The sequence below is a fragment of the Plasmopara halstedii genome, assembly GCF_900000015.1.
Source record: "Plasmopara halstedii genome assembly, contig: Scaffold_208, whole genome shotgun sequence".
Lineage (NCBI taxonomy): Eukaryota > Oomycota > Peronosporomycetes > Peronosporales > Peronosporaceae > Plasmopara > Plasmopara halstedii.
In genome coordinates, this window is record NW_020187129.1 from 332,712 (window position 1) to 351,345 (window position 18,634).

At 44.1% G+C, this 18,634-nt stretch overlaps 7 protein-coding genes across 7 annotated transcripts in view; 3 read left to right on the forward strand and 4 right to left on the reverse strand.

The window, feature by feature from the left end:
- Positions 1-543, reverse strand: part of PHALS_03059 (uncharacterized protein) — a gene marked incomplete at both ends in the record, with an annotated part of 5,299 nt that extends 4,756 nt beyond the window's left edge. Inside the window, one exon of the mRNA XM_024721623.1 lies at positions 9-543. Coding sequence (XP_024572880.1) covers positions 9-543 — 535 coding nt within the window. The remainder of the gene's footprint in view (positions 1-8) is intronic.
- Positions 544-2,461: 1,918 nt separating this feature from the next.
- On the forward strand, positions 2,462-4,558 carry PHALS_03060 (uncharacterized protein; the record flags this gene model as incomplete). Its single annotated transcript, XM_024721634.1, has 8 exons — positions 2,462-2,581; positions 2,643-2,971; positions 3,039-3,456; positions 3,516-3,923; positions 3,974-4,066; positions 4,119-4,220; positions 4,281-4,347; positions 4,425-4,558. The coding sequence occupies 8 exons, from the start codon at positions 2,462-2,464 to the stop codon at positions 4,556-4,558; spliced, it is 1,671 nt and encodes a 556-aa protein (XP_024572881.1).
- A 124-nt stretch (positions 4,559-4,682) lies between these two features.
- Positions 4,683-5,432, reverse strand: PHALS_03061 (3-ketoacyl-acp reductase; the record flags this gene model as incomplete). Its single annotated transcript, XM_024721645.1, has 1 exon — positions 4,683-5,432. One exon carries the CDS (start codon positions 5,430-5,432, stop codon positions 4,683-4,685), a length of 750 nt encoding a protein of 249 aa, XP_024572882.1.
- Positions 5,433-5,946: 514 nt separating this feature from the next.
- On the reverse strand, positions 5,947-6,953 carry PHALS_03062 (WD40/YVTN repeat-like-containing domain; the record flags this gene model as incomplete). The annotated part of the gene is made up of 2 exons (XM_024721656.1): positions 5,947-5,981; positions 6,038-6,953. 2 exons carry the CDS (start codon positions 6,951-6,953, stop codon positions 5,947-5,949), a joined length of 951 nt encoding a protein of 316 aa, XP_024572883.1.
- Positions 6,954-7,090: 137 nt separating this feature from the next.
- On the forward strand, positions 7,091-9,963 carry PHALS_03063 (Zinc finger, SWIM-type; the record flags this gene model as incomplete). Its single annotated transcript, XM_024721668.1, has 5 exons — positions 7,091-7,207; positions 7,269-7,481; positions 7,556-7,957; positions 8,047-8,301; positions 8,356-9,963. The coding sequence occupies 5 exons, from the start codon at positions 7,091-7,093 to the stop codon at positions 9,961-9,963; spliced, it is 2,595 nt and encodes an 864-aa protein (XP_024572884.1).
- Positions 9,964-10,095: 132 nt separating this feature from the next.
- PHALS_03064 (eukaryotic porin) lies at positions 10,096-11,077 on the forward strand (the record flags this gene model as incomplete). Its single annotated transcript, XM_024721679.1, has 2 exons — positions 10,096-10,706; positions 10,777-11,077. 2 exons carry the CDS (start codon positions 10,096-10,098, stop codon positions 11,075-11,077), a joined length of 912 nt encoding a protein of 303 aa, XP_024572885.1.
- Positions 11,078-11,162: 85 nt separating this feature from the next.
- Positions 11,163-13,689, reverse strand: PHALS_03065 (p-loop containing nucleoside triphosphate hydrolases superfamily protein; the record flags this gene model as incomplete). The annotated part of the gene is made up of 2 exons (XM_024721690.1): positions 11,163-13,295; positions 13,357-13,689. The coding sequence occupies 2 exons, from the start codon at positions 13,687-13,689 to the stop codon at positions 11,163-11,165; spliced, it is 2,466 nt and encodes an 821-aa protein (XP_024572886.1).
- Positions 13,690-18,634: the final 4,945 nt, after the last annotated feature.

An 18,634-nucleotide genomic window follows, 5' to 3' on the forward strand; every position in this document is an offset into this window, starting at 1 on the left:
ATCTACACCAACACCAGCTCCGACACTAACACCAGACTTCAATCCAAGACCAGCGCCTACTCCGACCCCGCCTTTCAAGCCGAGATCAGTATTTACACCTAGACCGACACCTCCACCAAGACCAGCTTTCAAATCAAGGCCAGCGTCTACACCAAGACCAGTTTTGACACCAAGACCAGTTTTGACACCAAGACCAGTACTGACACCAAGACCGGCTTTCACGCCGAGACCAGCATCAACGCCACCACTGAGTTTAACACCAACATCCGCACCTACATTTACATCAGTTTTCACACCAAGTCCGGCGCCCCCAGCAAGACCAGCTTTGACATTAAGATCAGCTTTGACACCAAGACCAGTAGTAACACCGAGCCCGGCATCTGCACCAACACCAGCGCTTACACCACCTCCAGCTTTCACAACTAGACCTGCGCCTGCTCCTCCATCAACTTTCACTCCGTTGTATATCATTTCACAATCGTTCGCATTCGCACCAGCAGTATGAATAGTGAAGCCGGAAAGCGCGACAGCTACTGCCAACATTCTAACGTAATAGTTGCAAGAAAGCATGGTACGAATGGGACTGGAAGAAGGAGTCAGAAGGACTAGAAAGGACTCGGATGATTGAGTGCAAATTTTAAAATGAAGTCGTAGATGTTAAGCCAATGCAACATTCCAAAGATTTTTGATCCATGTGCTTTGAGCGGTACAGGAATAAGTCCTGTATCGAAAAAGACACATAAGATTTTAAACCTGATCTTATCCAAATTTGAATTGATTTGTTATTGTTGTATTGGTTACTGTGAAGAAGAACGTAGCATTTTCTGTTCGTATTCATTACTCTTTTGGAAAAGCTCCAACCTCTTATTACTTGCATGGGTGCCACATTGACACGATTCGCTCGACTCTATATGCTAAATATCATTTCACCAATCCCTTATCACAGGAAATGCATCCAAAGCTTGTAGCTCCTGAAGGTCTATGGTTGCGACTTTCAAACATGTGGGTTTATGATTGTGGCCCAAAGTGATCAGAGCCAGCATATGCCAATTCATACAATATTTGAGTACTGTGTGGTAATAAATGGCCTTGGACCAGATATCTAGATGACCCTCACCGAGACTATAATAGCTGCAACTTCTCTCAATAGTGTGGTTCTCGAGGAAAGTAGAGCCAAAGAAGGTCCCTCGTGCATATTAGGCTTAAATTCTTATATCTCACATAAAAACTTTGCTTAGCTTTACTAACGTCGTATTCATGTGTGTAAGCGGTAGCAAATTACAAAGCTGACAATAGCAGTCAATTTTGAGAAAGTCAACAGCTATCTCGGACAAATGGAATATAATCATTGAACCCGCTGCGTATATGTGGACGGTGAAGCCGAAAAACGCCGATAATAAATGTTGCTCGTATTTTGTAAGTTCTTTTCTGTCTGTAGCCAAATACTGGCCTGTCAAAAATCTCACCGCAAGTTCTATCAATACAAGCAATCAATTTCGGCGACATATAACTCGTGACGCCTTACCAAGATTCAGGCTCAGTTTACTACTTCAAAAAGTTTATTGTCTGTCACCTTGTCGTGCGCTATTTCTAAGTTGACAACTTCATGTTCAACGCTTCGTTCAGTCGATAAATGTTGTAACGAAACTTATCAACGTATTTTTATTCTTCGTTGTCACCGACGGAGTTAGCAAATGTAATTCATAATTCAACGTTCTAGATATAGCTCTGCAGCATCATTTTGGCCGACGGTAGAACAACCTAATGTCAATCGTTTTAGTGCAGCTGACCCTTCGTGAGAGTCTTTCGCCTTTCGTTTCAATCGGATAATCAAGGCGACGCAACAAGCTGCTATGTGCTATCATTCTCCTCAATTGTGTATTAATAACAGAATAGAGCCTTCGCTCAGATTTTCAAATTGCCAAACTTTCTGGGTCGCTTTACCTATTCCATAGCATGCAAGCGACTACGGTCTGAGTTGTTTGATTGCATAGTAGAGCTCAAAAAAAAAGAACTGGACATGTGACCGTCAGACACAATTCTGAAACACAAAAAATGCTGCTTTTTCAACGTATTTTCGCCTATGCCAATTCCATGCATCCAATCTTTAGACCTTGCACAAGCTCCAAACACAAATTTGGGTTTCAACTTTTCGGAGATATTGATATAATCCAAACACGCACATAATGCTAATACTTGGTTCATTTATTTTAACATACATCTCGATAATATTAGAATCGGTATTGATCAGATACTTACGCAAAATGCAGCAAACACCTTGATGAATTCTCGATGATTCGAGCATTTAGATGGCTTGCATCTGACTACATTGAGCATATGATCGAATTTATGCCAAATCCTGTTTTGCATATTAGTTTATGAATGTAAATCTCAGTTTAAAGTAATAGAAAATAACAGCTTGTAATGTTGATTTTGGCGCCGAATCCAACAAATAATTTAAATGGAAGAGTTCAGTCGCGAGACTCCACTGTTTGATCGGCGCTTTCACGTGCTTGTGCAGTACCCAGACCGCGATGAGAAGCTACAGCCACTTACGATTCGTCTCCTTACTGGTACACGTGTACGTACTCGGTCTCTTGCACAATCTTCTCGTTTTTCACTGTGTTTTATTACTATAGCAGAACAATGCCAAAAACCAAAAAGAGCGAGTGATGCGTGTCGAAATCACAGATGACGATGGTGTTGATCCTTATTTTTTATACCTTTGGAGCGTCTCTGAGGAGGAATTTCATGAATTAAAGGCACAACAACGATTACTTGTGGACTTTGCGACGTTTCCAGCTAACCTCATTGAGCTATTACATTGCTGTCTTAAAGATAGCAAGAAAATGGCACAAGAAGACGAAGAAAAGCAGCAAAACACTGATAATTTGACCGATTTGGACGGCGCTAGTGAGAAGATTCCACTTGATGCACAATTTAGCCGATCTACTGGACCTGTTCCTTTGAGGTAAGCGTGGAATCTCGACGTTTTTAAGAATTTTCAACTATTAATGATGTTGGGGGTAATTTGATAGTTATTTAGCAGTACTCAACACTTTGGATAGCAACGGACTATCGATGTTTAGCATTGTGGAGACGAATCCATTCAAGCAGTTGACCCATTTATCTTTAAGATTCAGCCCAGGGAATGATGCTGCTATTAAGGCGTATCTTGCGGCGAGATTGGCTCAAGTGGAAGCAAGTCGAAAAGTTGCGGTAGCGTCTTTAAAGCAAACAAGCGATGCTTTGAGAAAATCCCAGATGAGCGAGACAAAGCTGCAGGATCAATTGTCGGTATTGAAATACGACGCCGAGTCGACACTATCACAGGAAAAAATGAGGTTTGCAGACGAGCTCGAACAGCAACGCAGAGCAGCGGCAAGAGCATTGAAAGAGCGCGAAGACGAACTCAACGCTAAAATCGAAGCATTGGTGGGAAGATACGAAAAAGAAGTAGGTTTTGTTGGTAGTTTATCTAATTACAATGTTTTGAAGGCTAATTTCAACTTAAGCTTCAAAATATAAAAGCTACCGCAGAGGCGAGTGACGCTCAAGTGCAAGATTTAAGCAAGTTAAAATATCAGCATGAAATGCAGATTGATCACTTTCAAGCACAAGTACAAGACCTGAGCCAGAATCGGTGTGCACAATTAAAAGAACTAGAGGAATTACGTACGCAGAACAAAGAGGTGGACAAAAAATTATTTCAACAGGAAAAACAGATGAATGCTTTGCAAGTACGTATTGATGCTTTGCAGCAACAACTTGCGGACAAGGAGGAAGTGATCAAAAAGACAACAGATTTGCTACAGTCTGCAAAATGTCATAATGAAGAAGTGGACGAATCACTGAAAATGTACCGAGATAATCATGCGAAACTTCAGCAAAAGCTAGAGATAAGTATCTCCGAAATCAACAAGGTACGAAATATGATTACACAGATAGACAAAAAGTGCTGATTATTGTTTAGGGAAACGATATCATTGAACGGATACAAAATGAAAATCGTTCGCTGAGGTCCAAGATGCGGATGAAAGCTAAAATTATCAAACAGCAAGAACAGGTAAGAGGGAAGTATCCTTCATTTACGCTCGTAATAATGGTGTGTTGTTTAGATAATCGACGAAAAGCAGCTTCAGCGTGAGGAAGCATTGCTAGAGTTAAAATCGATTAAAGAAGATCTTCGAAAGCGAGAAGAACACATCTTAAATCTCAAGGTTCGTACACTTTTCAAATGGTTGTAGCAATACGGTTTTGATTGTTATGTCATGTGACAGGACACAATAAAAGAGCTAAGTCAAAAATTGGAAGATAGCAATAAACTTCTTGCATCGAATCAACAAGGTACACCATTTAAGAAACTTGTGCCGGAGTCTGTATTCTTCTTAATTGCAATTATCAATATCATGCTCCATGTGCAGTGATTACCTGGCTAAACAAAGAAATCAATGAAGCACAACTTGGTCATCAACGAAGATCAAATGCCCACCCTTCAGTTCTTACCTATCGTCCGTCTGATAACGTCTTATCGAAACCAAGAGACCCGCTAATTTAAATGTAGACTCTCTTACTTAACATTTCTTGTCTTGGCAATATTTCGTTCGTGAAAATTGTGGATTCCCAGAACACACAAATGCTCCACTTAAACTTCATTCTTCCTAAAGCTTTAAACCATCTTGCTAAATCACGAGTCCTCCATCAATACGTATGCATTGTCCAGTAATATACGACGACTCATCACTTGCTAGGAACGTTACAAGTTGAGCTACCTCATCTGCCTTCCCAAATCGAGCCAATGGTATTTTGTCCAAAACACGCTCGCGTGCAGCACTCGTCATAGCATTCGTCATATCGGTCATTATAAAACCTGGCTCAACTAAATTTACTCGAATGTTACGGTTGCCTAATTCCTTGGCCAATGTCTTAGTGACGCCCACAAGTCCTGACTTGGCTGCACTATACGCGACCTGTCCAACATTCCCTGCTGCACCCACGACACTGCCAATATTGATAATACTACCTTTACGACGTTGTATCATTCCTTTCGCTACCGCTTTACACATATGCACGGGTCCTACAAGATTTGTGAGCAGCAAATCATCGAGCTCATTATTGCTAAGTCGCAAGAGCAAATTATCCCTTGAATTGCCTGCAGCATTGATGAGAGCTGATGGACTAGCACCAAATTCATTTGTTACTCTTGCCACAAGCTGGACAGCTTCGACACTGGCGTCTCCTTCGTCACGCCGTGGACATGAATACGCCAGTGGCAATACAGTTGCAGAAATCTTCTGCGCCGCTGCTTGAGCTCGCTCGATAGTACGAGAAGTAAGAGCGACCTGCCAACCACGCTGATGAAGCTGCTGAGCCACAGCAAAGCCAATACCACGGCTACCTCCAGTTACTAGTGCCACACCAGTTCGATTCATGTCCTTGTGCAGTTCATTTCATGGTGTGGTTTCTAATATACCACACCAGCAAACACTTTCTCTCGGATTTCGGTGTGTGAGGCTTTATTCTTTTTTTTGGTGCGAGATTGACTTGTCACCATGTAAGTATAGACATGATACATTCTGCATAGTCGAGTCACTTAAATAGATCGCAATACTTCTGCCTCTCCCACCAGACTATAGAATCTATTCAAGACATTTCGTAGCAGTAAATATTGATAGAAAGAAAAATTCTTACAAAGTACAAGATAATGAAGGTATTATCTAACGAGACATGTCGTGAAGCAAAGAGCAATAGAGCTTTTTCAACATCTGATTCGGAGGTCATCATGCGAGACGCAGACTAGATTTTAAGGGGGGCAGCCATTCATAGAAAAAGCAGTGATTTGCAAGTATCAATTATTACTAATGAAAGAATTATGGGGCGATGAACATACACGATGGCGATGGGCAGTCGATCGAGTTTCCTGTGTAAGTAAGCTTTCCAGTCTCGCTATCGGCACGGAAGACATCGATGCTGTTGGAATCCTGGTTGAGCGCTAAGACAAAGTCCTTGTACAAATGAATATCGCGGGGTGTCTCACCTCGTGTGTGAAGAATCTCAACTAACTCCAGACGTGTATCGGGCAAGATTTTGTAGATGGTGATGCTGTTACAGAAGCGTGTGGCCGCATATACAAACTTATTGTTGCCAGAGATGTGAATGTCTGACGCTAGTGCAGATGGACCCGAGTAGTCCAAAGGTAGCGTGGAGATGTGCTGAATTGCTACGTGACTTAACTTTCCGGTCTTAACGTCCAGTGGGTACACACTGACGGTATTGCTGAGCTCGTTGATGACGTAGCCCACACCAAGCATCATCGAGAGTGCAAAGTGACGTGGCCCTGAGCCAGGTGGGCATGAAATGAACTCCTCATCAATCAAGTTCTTTGCAGCGACATCCAATTTGTACTGCACGAGACGATCAGTACCTAAGTCAGCAGCAACGAGTCCATTCGATGTCCATGCTGTGCTATGAATATGTGAAGTTTCTTGGCGATCTGGAATAACCATGCTGGCGCCTTGAAAGTGGTGGTAATCTGAAGCTGGACTCAGTGAACCATCCGCGTTCACAGGATACAGTGCAAGACTACCGCCATTATAGTTAGAGACGGAAAGAAAGTCACCGTTGGGACTTAGCGCAACGTGGCACGTGTACGGCCCATGGGTCTCGTGACGACTAATTTGCGTTAGTTTACCATCTTTCTCCATTTTGTAGGCAGATACAAACCCTGTCTCTTCTCCTGGTCGCGTTAGTGACAGTTCGTTGCTTTCATTCACAGCATAAAGTATCGTATTGGTGCCGCAGACATAGGACGGATTAATACCTGCCTTTTCCATAACATTTAATAACTTTAAAGCACCCGTGATCTCATTGAACGAGTATGCGTGGAGGCCTTTAGCGTGGCCATCCACATGACCTTCCTTTCGTGTGTAAGTACCTACGTAAAGGGTCGGCATCCAGTATGAATCTGGGCGAAGATCGTGAAGCACTGACGCTGATTGAAATCTGTTGCAATTGGCCGAAATAAAATGTTCACTGCCAACTTCACATGACGTTGGACATACATAATTCAAAAAGTTCTTGCTTCCACGTCATGGAGGCTACGGCCGGATGCAGATCATGGCCAGCTCCATTTTTGGACCGCCGAGACTTTGCATCGTGGGAAGATTTCTGTGCATACATTGAAGAATATGAAAGACATACGCATCAGGTGCGTCTTTCTTGTAAAGAGCTTATGTCTTGTTCGGTGCTTAGCAATGGGTTGTTTGCAGTCATTTTATCAACAAAGTCATACATCCGTGAAGACACGCAACCAGGTGCTAGCATCATTTGCGGCCATCGGTCAACCACTTCCCACTCATCTTTTACCCGAAAGGTTTCAAGACTATATGAGAGTTCTACAGTGTGCACATAAAATTCGAGAGGGGGAGGCACGACTCCATACGCATTGGAATGAAGAAGGGCCAGCTGAGTGCCAAGCTAAAGTACGCTACAATTGCTCTCAAAGTGTAGTCAATAGGCATATTAATTGAATTCATTATGACTGCTATGAGCGTAGATAAGTGCGACGCTGCAGCTTGTTGAGAACGGAAACTATCGTGTTCGTGTCACAAAAATGAATTTACATCACAATCATCCGATCACTAGAACGGCGACTTCTGCACCTGCAGCTCCTCCTCAGTCGAATGCAGTCGTGTACGAGATGCCTTCGGCAAAAAGGCAGCGTATGGATCACTCTCGATCGTATTTGGAGTCTGATGATTCCAGACATTCGACACAATCGAGTCTAGATAAACCTCACGTACCGACGATGGCAGACATGCGAACGTTTCTACAGCACGTTAAAATGCGTGTAGACCAGCGCAATAGCCTGCAGTCAGTGGAAGAACGTTTGTTTACGTATGTTAATGAGTTTGCCGCAATAAATGGCAATGCGGCCCGAATCTTCATTGACGATGAGGTGCGAGTTGGTTTTTCCAAAGCAGCTACTGCAATGCTACCTCATAAGCTAATCTGTACATGCTTTTTTGCTCCTGTAACTTCATGCAGAAGGTTTTATCCAGTATCACGCTTCAAACGGAGCACATGCGCAAAGTATTCGAGGCATTTCCAGAAGTGCTACGTGTAGATATTATGCCTCAAACGACGGATAATGAAGCCAATACAAACCATAGCATGTTCTCGCTTATGGCGCACGACGTGCTTGGCAGATGGCAGTACGTACAACATGCTATTGTGGAAAGCGACCGAACCGAGATTCTTCAAACTGTTCTTGATCAATTCAAAGAAAACAATGCACTTCATGTACGCGTACGCGCCTTAATTGTACCAAGTGTAACCTCACCGATTCTAAATCAGTTACTATTGAGCTTTCCAAACGCTCGTGTGTTATACACACAGTTTCACGTCCTACGTGAGCTTCATAAGGCGATTGCAGATCATGGACAAGATTTGACTTCATGGCACCGAGACCGTCTTACGAGTATCACTCAGGCACTGGTTTACGCGCCCACTGCACTCGTTTACGACGCAGAGGTTGCTACAATGGCTGACGTGCTCGGGTCAAAGCATCATCCATTCTATCGCTATTTTCTTATGGTCTGGGACACGTGTCGCGATTGTTGGACAACGTTTGCTCGTCAAGATGTGACAACTTTTACCATCTCAGAAATTGACGGTCAGTTTGCTTCTACTTGGAAAGAGATTTTTGCTGCAGTGAACGATGACATGGCTTTGGATGAGACGGTAATGGCGATTCGGTACTTTCAGTCAATAGTAGAGCGTACTTTTATGCGTGACTTGAAGTCAGAAGTGTCTAATTCGAGTCGGGCTGCTGTTCGAAGTGGTTGTGGTAATGAGGATTATGACGCGGAAATGCGACTTTTGGCTGCTGCAGTCAGTCCTTCCGTAAGTAGCTTGGTGTACCCACAGTACCGCTTTGCCATGTCAAGAGGCGTTTATCAATTTGCTGAGCCAACTCGCGGAAATTTCTTTGTATCCGCTGTCTCGCCCAATGGAGTTTTCTCTGACGAGCCAACAAAAGAATTCTTAGTTGTGACGAAAAAAGGATGGCAATGTTCATGTGCCTTTATGAAGAACCATCACTTGCCGTGTCGTCATGTCTTTTACATTCGTCGCATCATTCGCTGTAGCACTTTAGTCCCGATGGAGCACATTGAGCCTCGCTGGATACTTGCGATGGCCAAAACTTTTTTTGAATTGCCTTTTGACAGCAAATCACGTTTAGCTTTAGCTGATAGGATGGCTAAAAGCATGAAGAATGATGAAGATTCCCGCTCCGTAATTCCTCCACCGGGAGCGTGGCGTAACTTTATGGCAGCACAGGAAGTGGGGAAGCGCATTAGTCAGCGAATGATGGAAATGGATCCAGTCGAATTTGATCGTGCATTACGTTTTTACAAGCTCGTCGAGTCAACGTTGAATGTCCGTCCGTTTAACTTGAATGCCGGTGTAATAGCACGACTAAAAAGTCAGCCTGGAGGGATTCCAAGCACACCACCCGTCCGACCTCATTATGTCGAGCCAGAAACAACAAGAAGCTTAGCACCTCCCGGTGGTCTTCCCGATACATCAAATGAATCAAATTCTTCCACTGATTCTACGGTAATTACAGTGAGGAATATGCGGTTGGCACAATCTAGTAATCGCCCTGTCCCGAAATCGAAGCCGTTAGATGTGATAGATCTTCAAGACGATTCTGAGGATGAGAAGAATGACAAGAAAAAGTCTAACGGATGGAGACATCAAGGTTACGCTGTGGTGACGAAGATGATCCGAAGTCAAAGTACCCCAGAGACGAGTCGTATGAGTAATACGATGGCGACAACACAGACGAGACCAAACCATGTCGACTCAACAAAACGTGGGGAAAGAAGCCAGATAGGCTTGCAAGCGCCTGGTAGTGGCACTTCACCGTCGCTAGATCGACAACGTTATGGATCGTAATGATGAGATCCTTTACTTTGGAATTATAACAAAGTTAGGTGTAGTTACTGATTAATGAATCAATTTACAAATTCTATTTGGTCACCAATCAGATGTTGATCAACTTACAATTTGTGTAAGCACTGACTGCTCATGGCAGGTCGACGCGCAACCGCGGGACTAAGTAGCAGTTTGTACGCTGATTTTCTGGCTAATAATACGCGACTCAATGAACCTTTAGAACCTACAACTCGATCCTGTCACTCGCTTGAGATTAACACACTCACACCGAGTGGAACAGCTATTGGACTACAAACATGCGTGCTTGCATCGTTTTTTAAAGCTGCTGTGAAGCGTAATGTCGAGTCAGCGTTGGTCTGTGAAAGTCATTTCAATTCCATTTTAACCTCCAGTTTGCGTGTAAGTTCGTCGCGTCACTTAGCGTTGCAGGCTCATCTTCAAGCTAGCAAGAGCTTGCGCTTTACTTTAGAGGCGCAGGAGTCTGCTACAGAGAGAGCACCAGCATCTTTTGCACACATTGGAGCTGATTATAAGGCACAGAATTTTTTTGCTGGAGCTAAAATTGATGCAGTAAATGGACCAACATTGCAGGCGACAGTGGGAGGAAAGATGGGCGATTTCGCCCTTGGAGTCGTTGGGGCGTATGACGTTGGACTGGACCACAGCGATCGACTTGGAAGATTTACGACGCTCAATGTAGCTACAAGTTATACACACGAAGATCTACTCGCTCTGCTACAAATGTGAGTGATTTGATGATGATTCTACGTGGGTTTACAAACACTGATGAGACTTGTTAATGTCTGAATGCAGTAATGAAACTGGGCGGATGGTGCAGCTGGACTTGACACATACGCTGTCTGGTGCACTCATGGCAAGCTCAAGGTTTGTTTTGGACCAGAAAACAGACAGACGATCGCTTAGACTTTTGGGGAAGTACGCCATTAGTGAGACCGAGGCCGTAGCGAGCTCAATCGGCTCGGACGGCATTTTAATCGGAACCTATGAGTGGCGCACATCGAAGCATCTAAAAACGCGCGTGACGGCGCAAATGGACTTACGAAATTATGACAGTGACTCGCATCATCTTGGTGTGTCCATAGAGATCAGTTAAGTTTCAGGCTAGTATATAGAAAGAAGATGCTCATCTCGACTCAACACTGAACAAACGCAATCTCGTCAAGTTCATCTAAATTTACTTACTTTGCGTAAATGACAGTGTCGCGCTTGGAACGTGCAATGACATTTCCCTTTTCGTCTCGAGCACCAGGAGCGGCCTTAGTAGATGGATGATTCGCTAATTCAGTCGGCACCGGCATCTCGGTCGATACAAGATACTGTTTTAGGTCGTACATGATCTCTTCGTCGTCATCCGTGAGAAATGAGATGGCTACACCGTCTTTGCCAGCACGACCGGTACGACCAATACGATGCGAGTAGTTTTGGATCTTTGACGGTAAATCAAAGTTTATGACATGTGTCACATCTGGGATATCAAGACCACGTCCAGCAACATCTGTGGCTACTAGCATATCACAATAGCCTTCACGAAACATTCTAAGACTCTCTTCACGTTGATCCTGCGTTTTTCCACCATGCAATATCGTACAGCGAAATCCCTCGCTGGAAATGAATTTTGCCACTGAGTCGCACTCTTTTTTGATGTTGACAAACACAATAATTTTGGCTCCATCAACAATTTTTTCCTTGCGAGACCGAGGCATTGGCACATTCTGTGCACTCAGGATGTCACGCAATACTTCAACGAGCTTGGAGCGTTTTTTGCCTGAATTCATGAACATGATTCGCTGTTCGATACGCTTATTCTTGCCAGAGTCTTCATCACCTATCTTGACGATAGATGGGTGTCGCAGAAACGTCTTCGCCAGACGTTCCACTTCGACCGGCATCGTAGCACTAAACATAGTCGTGACTCGAAGACGATGCTGCAGCTCCTGATTTGGGTGAGCACCATTTGCCAGCATTAGCTGCTGTTCCATCTCTTCTTCGTTTTCTGATTTCAAAAGTGATCCCATATTTTCGAGTACAGCAACCACCTGTGGTTCAAATCCCATATCAATCATCCGATCTGCTTCATCCAGTACAACGTAGTTACACTGGTTGAGCACAAGATAGTGGCTCTCCAGGCAATCCATCAGACGACCAGGGGTACCAATAATAATTTCTACGCCCTCACGGAGGCGAAATCCTTGGTCTTCAATGCTCTGCCCACCAACCACTGACAAAGTTTTGATAGGACTCATTGACTCTGAGAGACCCACACTTGTGTACTTGCAGAGTTTGATGGCTTCCTGTTCAATCTGTAAGGCCAATTCTCGAGTAGGCGCCATAACAAGTGCCAACGGACCTTGTTCGCCAGTGCGTGCAACCATTGTGGCTGGCAGCGAATAGATGTAAGCGATGATGGGAATCACGAATGCTGCAGTTTTACCCGAACCTGTCTCGGCAATACCAATAATGTCGCGCTTCTGCAAACCAATAGGTATAGCCTGCATCTGGATTGGTGACGGTCGCTCAAAGCCCATTTCTTGTATAGACTTAAAAACGGCTTCAGGCAGCATGCTGCCAGCTTCACTCCACTTGCGTAGCGGATGAGGAGCACGTCCACCCTTCAGCGTGATATCAAAGTCTTCGCGAAAAATACGCCAGTCACGCTCTTTCATATCATCCAGGGACTTTTCCGACCAATGCATGCCCATTGTCTTTGCCTCGCGCGAAGCCATTTCTTGCATATGGCCTCGTTCACGAGCCTGCATGCTTCGTAGAGCACGCTCACGTTCCTGCTGTCTAGCCACAATCTGTTCACTAGTCAAGTTTCCATCCCTTTCATCTGCCATTTGCTGTTCCTTCTGGCGTTTGTGACTCAATTCTTCCAAAAACGAGTTTTTTTTTCGTTGCTCACGCATATCGACACCAGCACGGTATCCACGTCCATACAGCAGATTGACATTCATCCTTTGAGCATACAATGGATTCAGATCCGCGCTGGTATCTTCCGACGCCTCCCAATCAAACTGAAAAATCTTCGAGAATTTCTCACTAGCCTTAACCACTTTTTTTTTCTTTACCGTCTTGCCTAAGTATTGATCTTTTAGTGCTTGTAAAGCCTTTGATTCATTTGGATCCAGTAAAGCTAATTTTGTATCGTCTTTAGACGAAGATCCCGAGATGCGTCGGGTATCTCTTGAGCTGCCACCATCACGACGACGGTCGCCATTGGACCTCAGAGCTCGCTCGCGCTCTCTGTCACATTGCTGTTGTTGTAAGAATTTTCTCCGAGCATCTTCCGTCTCTTTTCGCTTTATGTCCATCTATCACACAAAAAAAATAATCTCGAAAAGTGTACTATCAACCAAATTAAAGACAGTTTACCTCTTGTCGCTTCTTCTCGAGTCGTTCAAGTGCTTCCTTTTGTCTCTGATCCTTTGATCGAAACTTGGGCAAAGAATTTGGTACTCCCATAGGTGTTGAGGATTCCTCGATCTTAAGCGGTAGCTTTCGCTCACTTATAGCCGCATGTTTCGACTTTGATGTGACTTGCTCTTCCTCTTTTGCTTGCTTTTTAGCAGCTCGCTCTTCTGCACGCTTGGCAATGGCAGCTATGCGCTCTGCTTCCTTTCGCTGTGCCTCATCGACTTGTACGCTTGAACGTTTGCTCGCTGAGCGCGAACGTGAGCGCGAGCGGTACCGCTTTCGATCGGGCATAAGATTATTTTTTGGTGTTTAAATACAATTTTGACATTATCAAATAAAATATTTTGAAGTTCGCGCTAGTACCAAGTCAGTGCTATCTTGCAAATTCACAGTTGAAGTGAAGGCATGCCTCTATAACCGACCTAAAGTGCGAGTACGATCGTGCAGATAAAGAAGCGATGCGACATACAGCGTAACGCCACTGAGATTTGTACATAATGAGACTATTTGCGGCGACCGGATTCAATGCCTGAGGTAGAGCTGAGAAGTTGATCGTAGATCATAACGTTCATTATGCCGATCCAAGTGTGAAAATGACAATGTTGAATATTCTAGCCGAGGGGTTGCCCAATCAATTATATCCGAGTTCAAAATGCTGAGACGTTGGTAGCGACGTTTTTGACGAAGTCGAGTCATTTCATTTGGGTGAAAAGAACTTTCCAGGACCCTCGAAATCACATATGGTGATCAATATAGATCATCTACGATCGATCGTTTAAAGTTTGTGTCACGGAAGGTAAGAGAAGAAAATATGCAGGTGTACGTGCCGGATAGCGCACAGCCTTACACTCTCGTCAACGGAATGACACGGCGACGTCAACTACGAGACTCTTCTCAAGCTGGACGAGATTTTCTTCGAAGAGTTCAGCAGTGCCTTGAAGGCAGGCGACTAAGCCGAAGTAGTCATTATACGACCATATGTAAGTCTGACTATTTAAAACTACCAAGGCACAGCTTCTCATCACGAGATCCACGCGATTAATCTCACGTTATGCATTGCATGATTATAATGTTCAATATCGGACCCCAGACGTATCAAGTATAAGTCTAACTGAAAATGGTGAATTTCAAGCGCAGATTCAGTCACTATTTATTTTAGAAGCTCTTTGGTTAGATTCTGGGTGGAAGATACGAGCACGTTTTCTGAGCTTCGGTTAATGCAAAATCTTCAAGTAAAAGCTCCATTGATGCAAATTTCACTGTAACTCGTTATACTTGGTAGAACTTGTCGTCAAGTGCCTACGACCGAATCGTCTAAGACTGTACTTTATGTGTCATGGACACACAAGTTGCTTGATCACCTAAACAGAAAAAACAAAATACGCTTAGTATGCTAATGTCTATCGTTGGCGAAGGAATCAAAGACGTGGCGTCTGATGGGCCGACCATAAGCTCTCTGGTAGCGCTCATTAGCTAAGAGACAGCGAAGGTGATACGCCTCAGGATGAAAGCGTATTTGGCTCGCGCCAGCCGGCCGGTAGTGTTGAGCGTCTAGCTCTATGAGGGTGGAGAGGATATCATGGGTAGTTGAGACGGCCATAAATCTGATTTTTGCTTCAAATGGCGTTGCGCTGGCGGCTTCAAAAAGACCGACAAAGGCATATTTACGCAAGTACATTTTATGTAGCGCCATTCTTGTCATGAAGCGTACTGATACGTCATATTTCGTGGGTGATCGCACTGCCTGTTCGGCATATTGAGTAAGCTCCAAGTAATTATCCACCCGAGAAGGAAAACAAGATGTGATGGACTATGCTCGCGAGTTGCGAGATCATTTCGCCGCGATGGTGGCAAACCTTCGGCCAATAGCGGTAACAGTTCAGTTTCATTGCGATTGTTCGTGCAATTTCTGCTTGCATCGAAACCTTCGGCGTCCTTTTTCTCTTTCTTTTATGGTGGCGATTGAAGTCGTATGAAATGCGGAGTACAACTGTCGTGTCTTGAGGGCCAAGCAATATATGGAATTTACATATAAACAGAAACGATGGAGCTCAGACATGCTGAGGAGGAGCAAGATATTTCGTTCAGCTGCCGACTAGTGTACTTGCGCTCGCGGATGGTAAATCTGCGACAGTTTCAAAAATAAGTGCCCTGTGAGCCTACTTCTTTATCGGCTGAGATGTATGAAGGGTCGAGCTCCCACGCAGGATCGGCCGACAAATTCCTTGAAGATGCAAGACGGCCTACAGCAAACGAATTGACCTTTTGTACCTCCTGAATGTCGAGGTCAGACTTGAACCGAATAGACGTTTTAAGAATTAAGAAGAAATAGACCCCAAACTCCCACATTTTTGGCTGTTAACAACGCTGTTTGGATCCGTAGGTAGTTTTAACGAATGCAGGAGCGTCGTAAAGGTTCGTTTTGAAGGCACGATTGACAGAAATACTAAGATCAACGCGGAGACCATTAGAATATCCCATATGGAAACACATATGACCAGTGGCGAAGGTTCTATCGAGTCTTTCTGTAAATTTAAGGTTTGGCAGCGTAAAAAGTTGATCTCAACCCCATGACCCAAGGGTCAACTGGGAATACCAACACTCAGATTTCCCTTGATGAGGCTTTGGTGAGTCGTGAACACACCTCTGATTCACTTATGGTGCGATTACGAAGCTACGATAACATCGGTACTGAATATGGAACTGATGATGTTGCTGAGTGCGTTGAGCAATGACAAGAAAGCAGAAGTGGTCGTAAGCTGTGCTCTCAAGGCTAGCCAAGAATAGATATCGTATAGCGCGATTTCTGAGTATATTTCTGATGCGACAGGATTGTGCGATAGTATGTTGTGGCCCTCGAGTGTATCTTTGGTGAGTTGCTTAGTAACAGATGCAGGCTGGTGTTTCATGCATCAGGGCTGCTGGAAAAAAGTAAGAGAGATGTTGTATCACGGTTATTTGTGCAAAGGCCCGTAGACGGGTGTCAGTTTGTCGTAATAGAAGGGTCAGGTCCTCAAGTTATTAAGAGTTGGTGCTTCGTTGTTACAGTGTCACGCTAGTGCTGAATACGCACTGTATGCCTCGCCCACCACGCGGAGCAGCGAAGCTCAACGGTGGTGGTGATAAATGATACCCTCTTGTGAATGGAATGTCCTAGGTTATCCTAAAGGTTGTAAATATTTTTTCATTGTATTCGGTAGAAACCAACATTGAGCTTGTGAAATTTGTACAATGTATGTGAACTAACGTAACGGTACGGTAGAAAACGAATGAGAAGCATAGATCAACATCCGTCATGGTGAGTTTGTCGATGAGGACACAGACGAGAAACTAAGTGGTACAATTGCTACGCATATGGATCCTGAAAATAAATTTATCGTTTGTCAATGAAATATTTATGTGGTCACATGTTGCCCTAAGATCACGGAGTATACCATGAAATTGTGTGACCAAACAAGCAATGACCCACACCAAGGAAACGTTTGGCTTCATTGACGCTTTCTTTCGTGCAGGCACGAAGCGGGGATAATAGGAGGAAATAAATCTACCAGCTCGATTCGGACCGTTGTGTCAGAAATGCAACGACAAGTGGTGAATTATGCAAGCTTACAATTATTGCCGCCACTTATGAAAAGTGCCGTTTCCTAAAAAGATGTGCAACAAAGCGACAAACTTTGATATTTGCTCTCGGTCCAGTTCATAGTTATTCTTAACTGCTCATCCGAGACAGTCATATCTTTCTCGCTGCGGTTAGAACATCAAGCGAGATGGCAAATTATGACACAGAGATTGTCTAGCACACCATCAATTTGTATAGCTGTATATGCCGCGTTGTGCCTACGAACAAGCCATTTTTGACGATATATTCGTTCATAGTCGTTCAGAGCTTGGTGAGTCGGATGTAGAGATGTACACCAAACAGTTGTGAGCATTGCTTCAGTATATGCGGCTCAAATGCTGTTCTTCGATGTTTCGCAGAACAAATTCTTCGTTCTGACATCCTCTCCACTAGGCCTGTAACGGGTTACACGTACCCTGGTAACAGGTGTGTGTCACACGAGATGTGCATGGTGTGACTGCACCCAAACAAGAATACGGTATGTGACTAGGTAGCCAGTAGTTATGCATGTATTTAGATGTTACTATATATATGTAGTGAACTCTATACGTTTAAAATTAGGCGGATTAGCCGCAGATAAAAATAAATAAAAATCAGTTTTGAATTTAAACCGAAGAGTTTATTAGCCAACTACTCTTGGAGTAAGCGGATTGCGATCCGCTACACTCGTATTGGTTCTTGTAAAGAACGATAGATCGGTGACCTAAATTGCGCTTCCTTAAGCGCTAAGCTGCAGCAGTCCCGCTGCAAGGCCAGTGATACAGTGCGGAAGCACGCGGGAGCTTTGAAGAATTAGATAAACAACGGAACTCAAAAAAGTGCACTTAAATTCTGGTATGCCGAGAACTCTTATAGTCGAGGTATCTACATGCTGTCATCACCTAGCAAAATCACGAGAGTCAGCCGCGAAAGGGCCGTCGTCCACCGTCACTGCGTGATGAGCAAGGGGAGACACATTTTCATGTAAAGCGGTTAATGAGCAGGCGTTTTCACCAGAATTATTACCTGTATCTGGCTGAGTGTAAAGGGTATACCGGCATCCCAAAAATTGAGGTTCCACCTCTCTGGCGCCATTGACGGTCATGACCTGATCCTTGGTTTTTCGATAATAAAAATGGAAGGTAGAGTCGCCCACCTCGGCACACTTTCCACTAGCAAATGGACCCCGTCTTCGATTCAACTTCGAGATATGGTCGATAGCTGTAACGGCTGTATTATAAAGATTATTGGGCTGCTGACAACAAGAATTAATTCATCTCCACTTCTACTTTCACGTTGTGTATTTACTTTGCGAAGTTGAGCACTGAACGTCGCTCAATTTGAGTGTCTGATTCACATAAGCTGACTTGTAAAACAGTAAGTCGGGTACGACAAAATGTTTTTCTCGCCTAGTTCGCGAATTTAGTGCGAGACCCTTCGGCACTTTTGCCAGCATTTAGCGCTCAAGGTTAAATTACTATGGAAGGTGCAAACTTATACAATCGCTGCTGATCCAAGCGCAGCCGGTTATCTTGAAGATTGGCGGCCGACGAGATTCGAAAACGTCCACGGAGTAGCTTTTGAGGGCTCGATTCAATCTCTGAGCAAAACGTCAGCACGCATAAGCGCGTAAAGGCT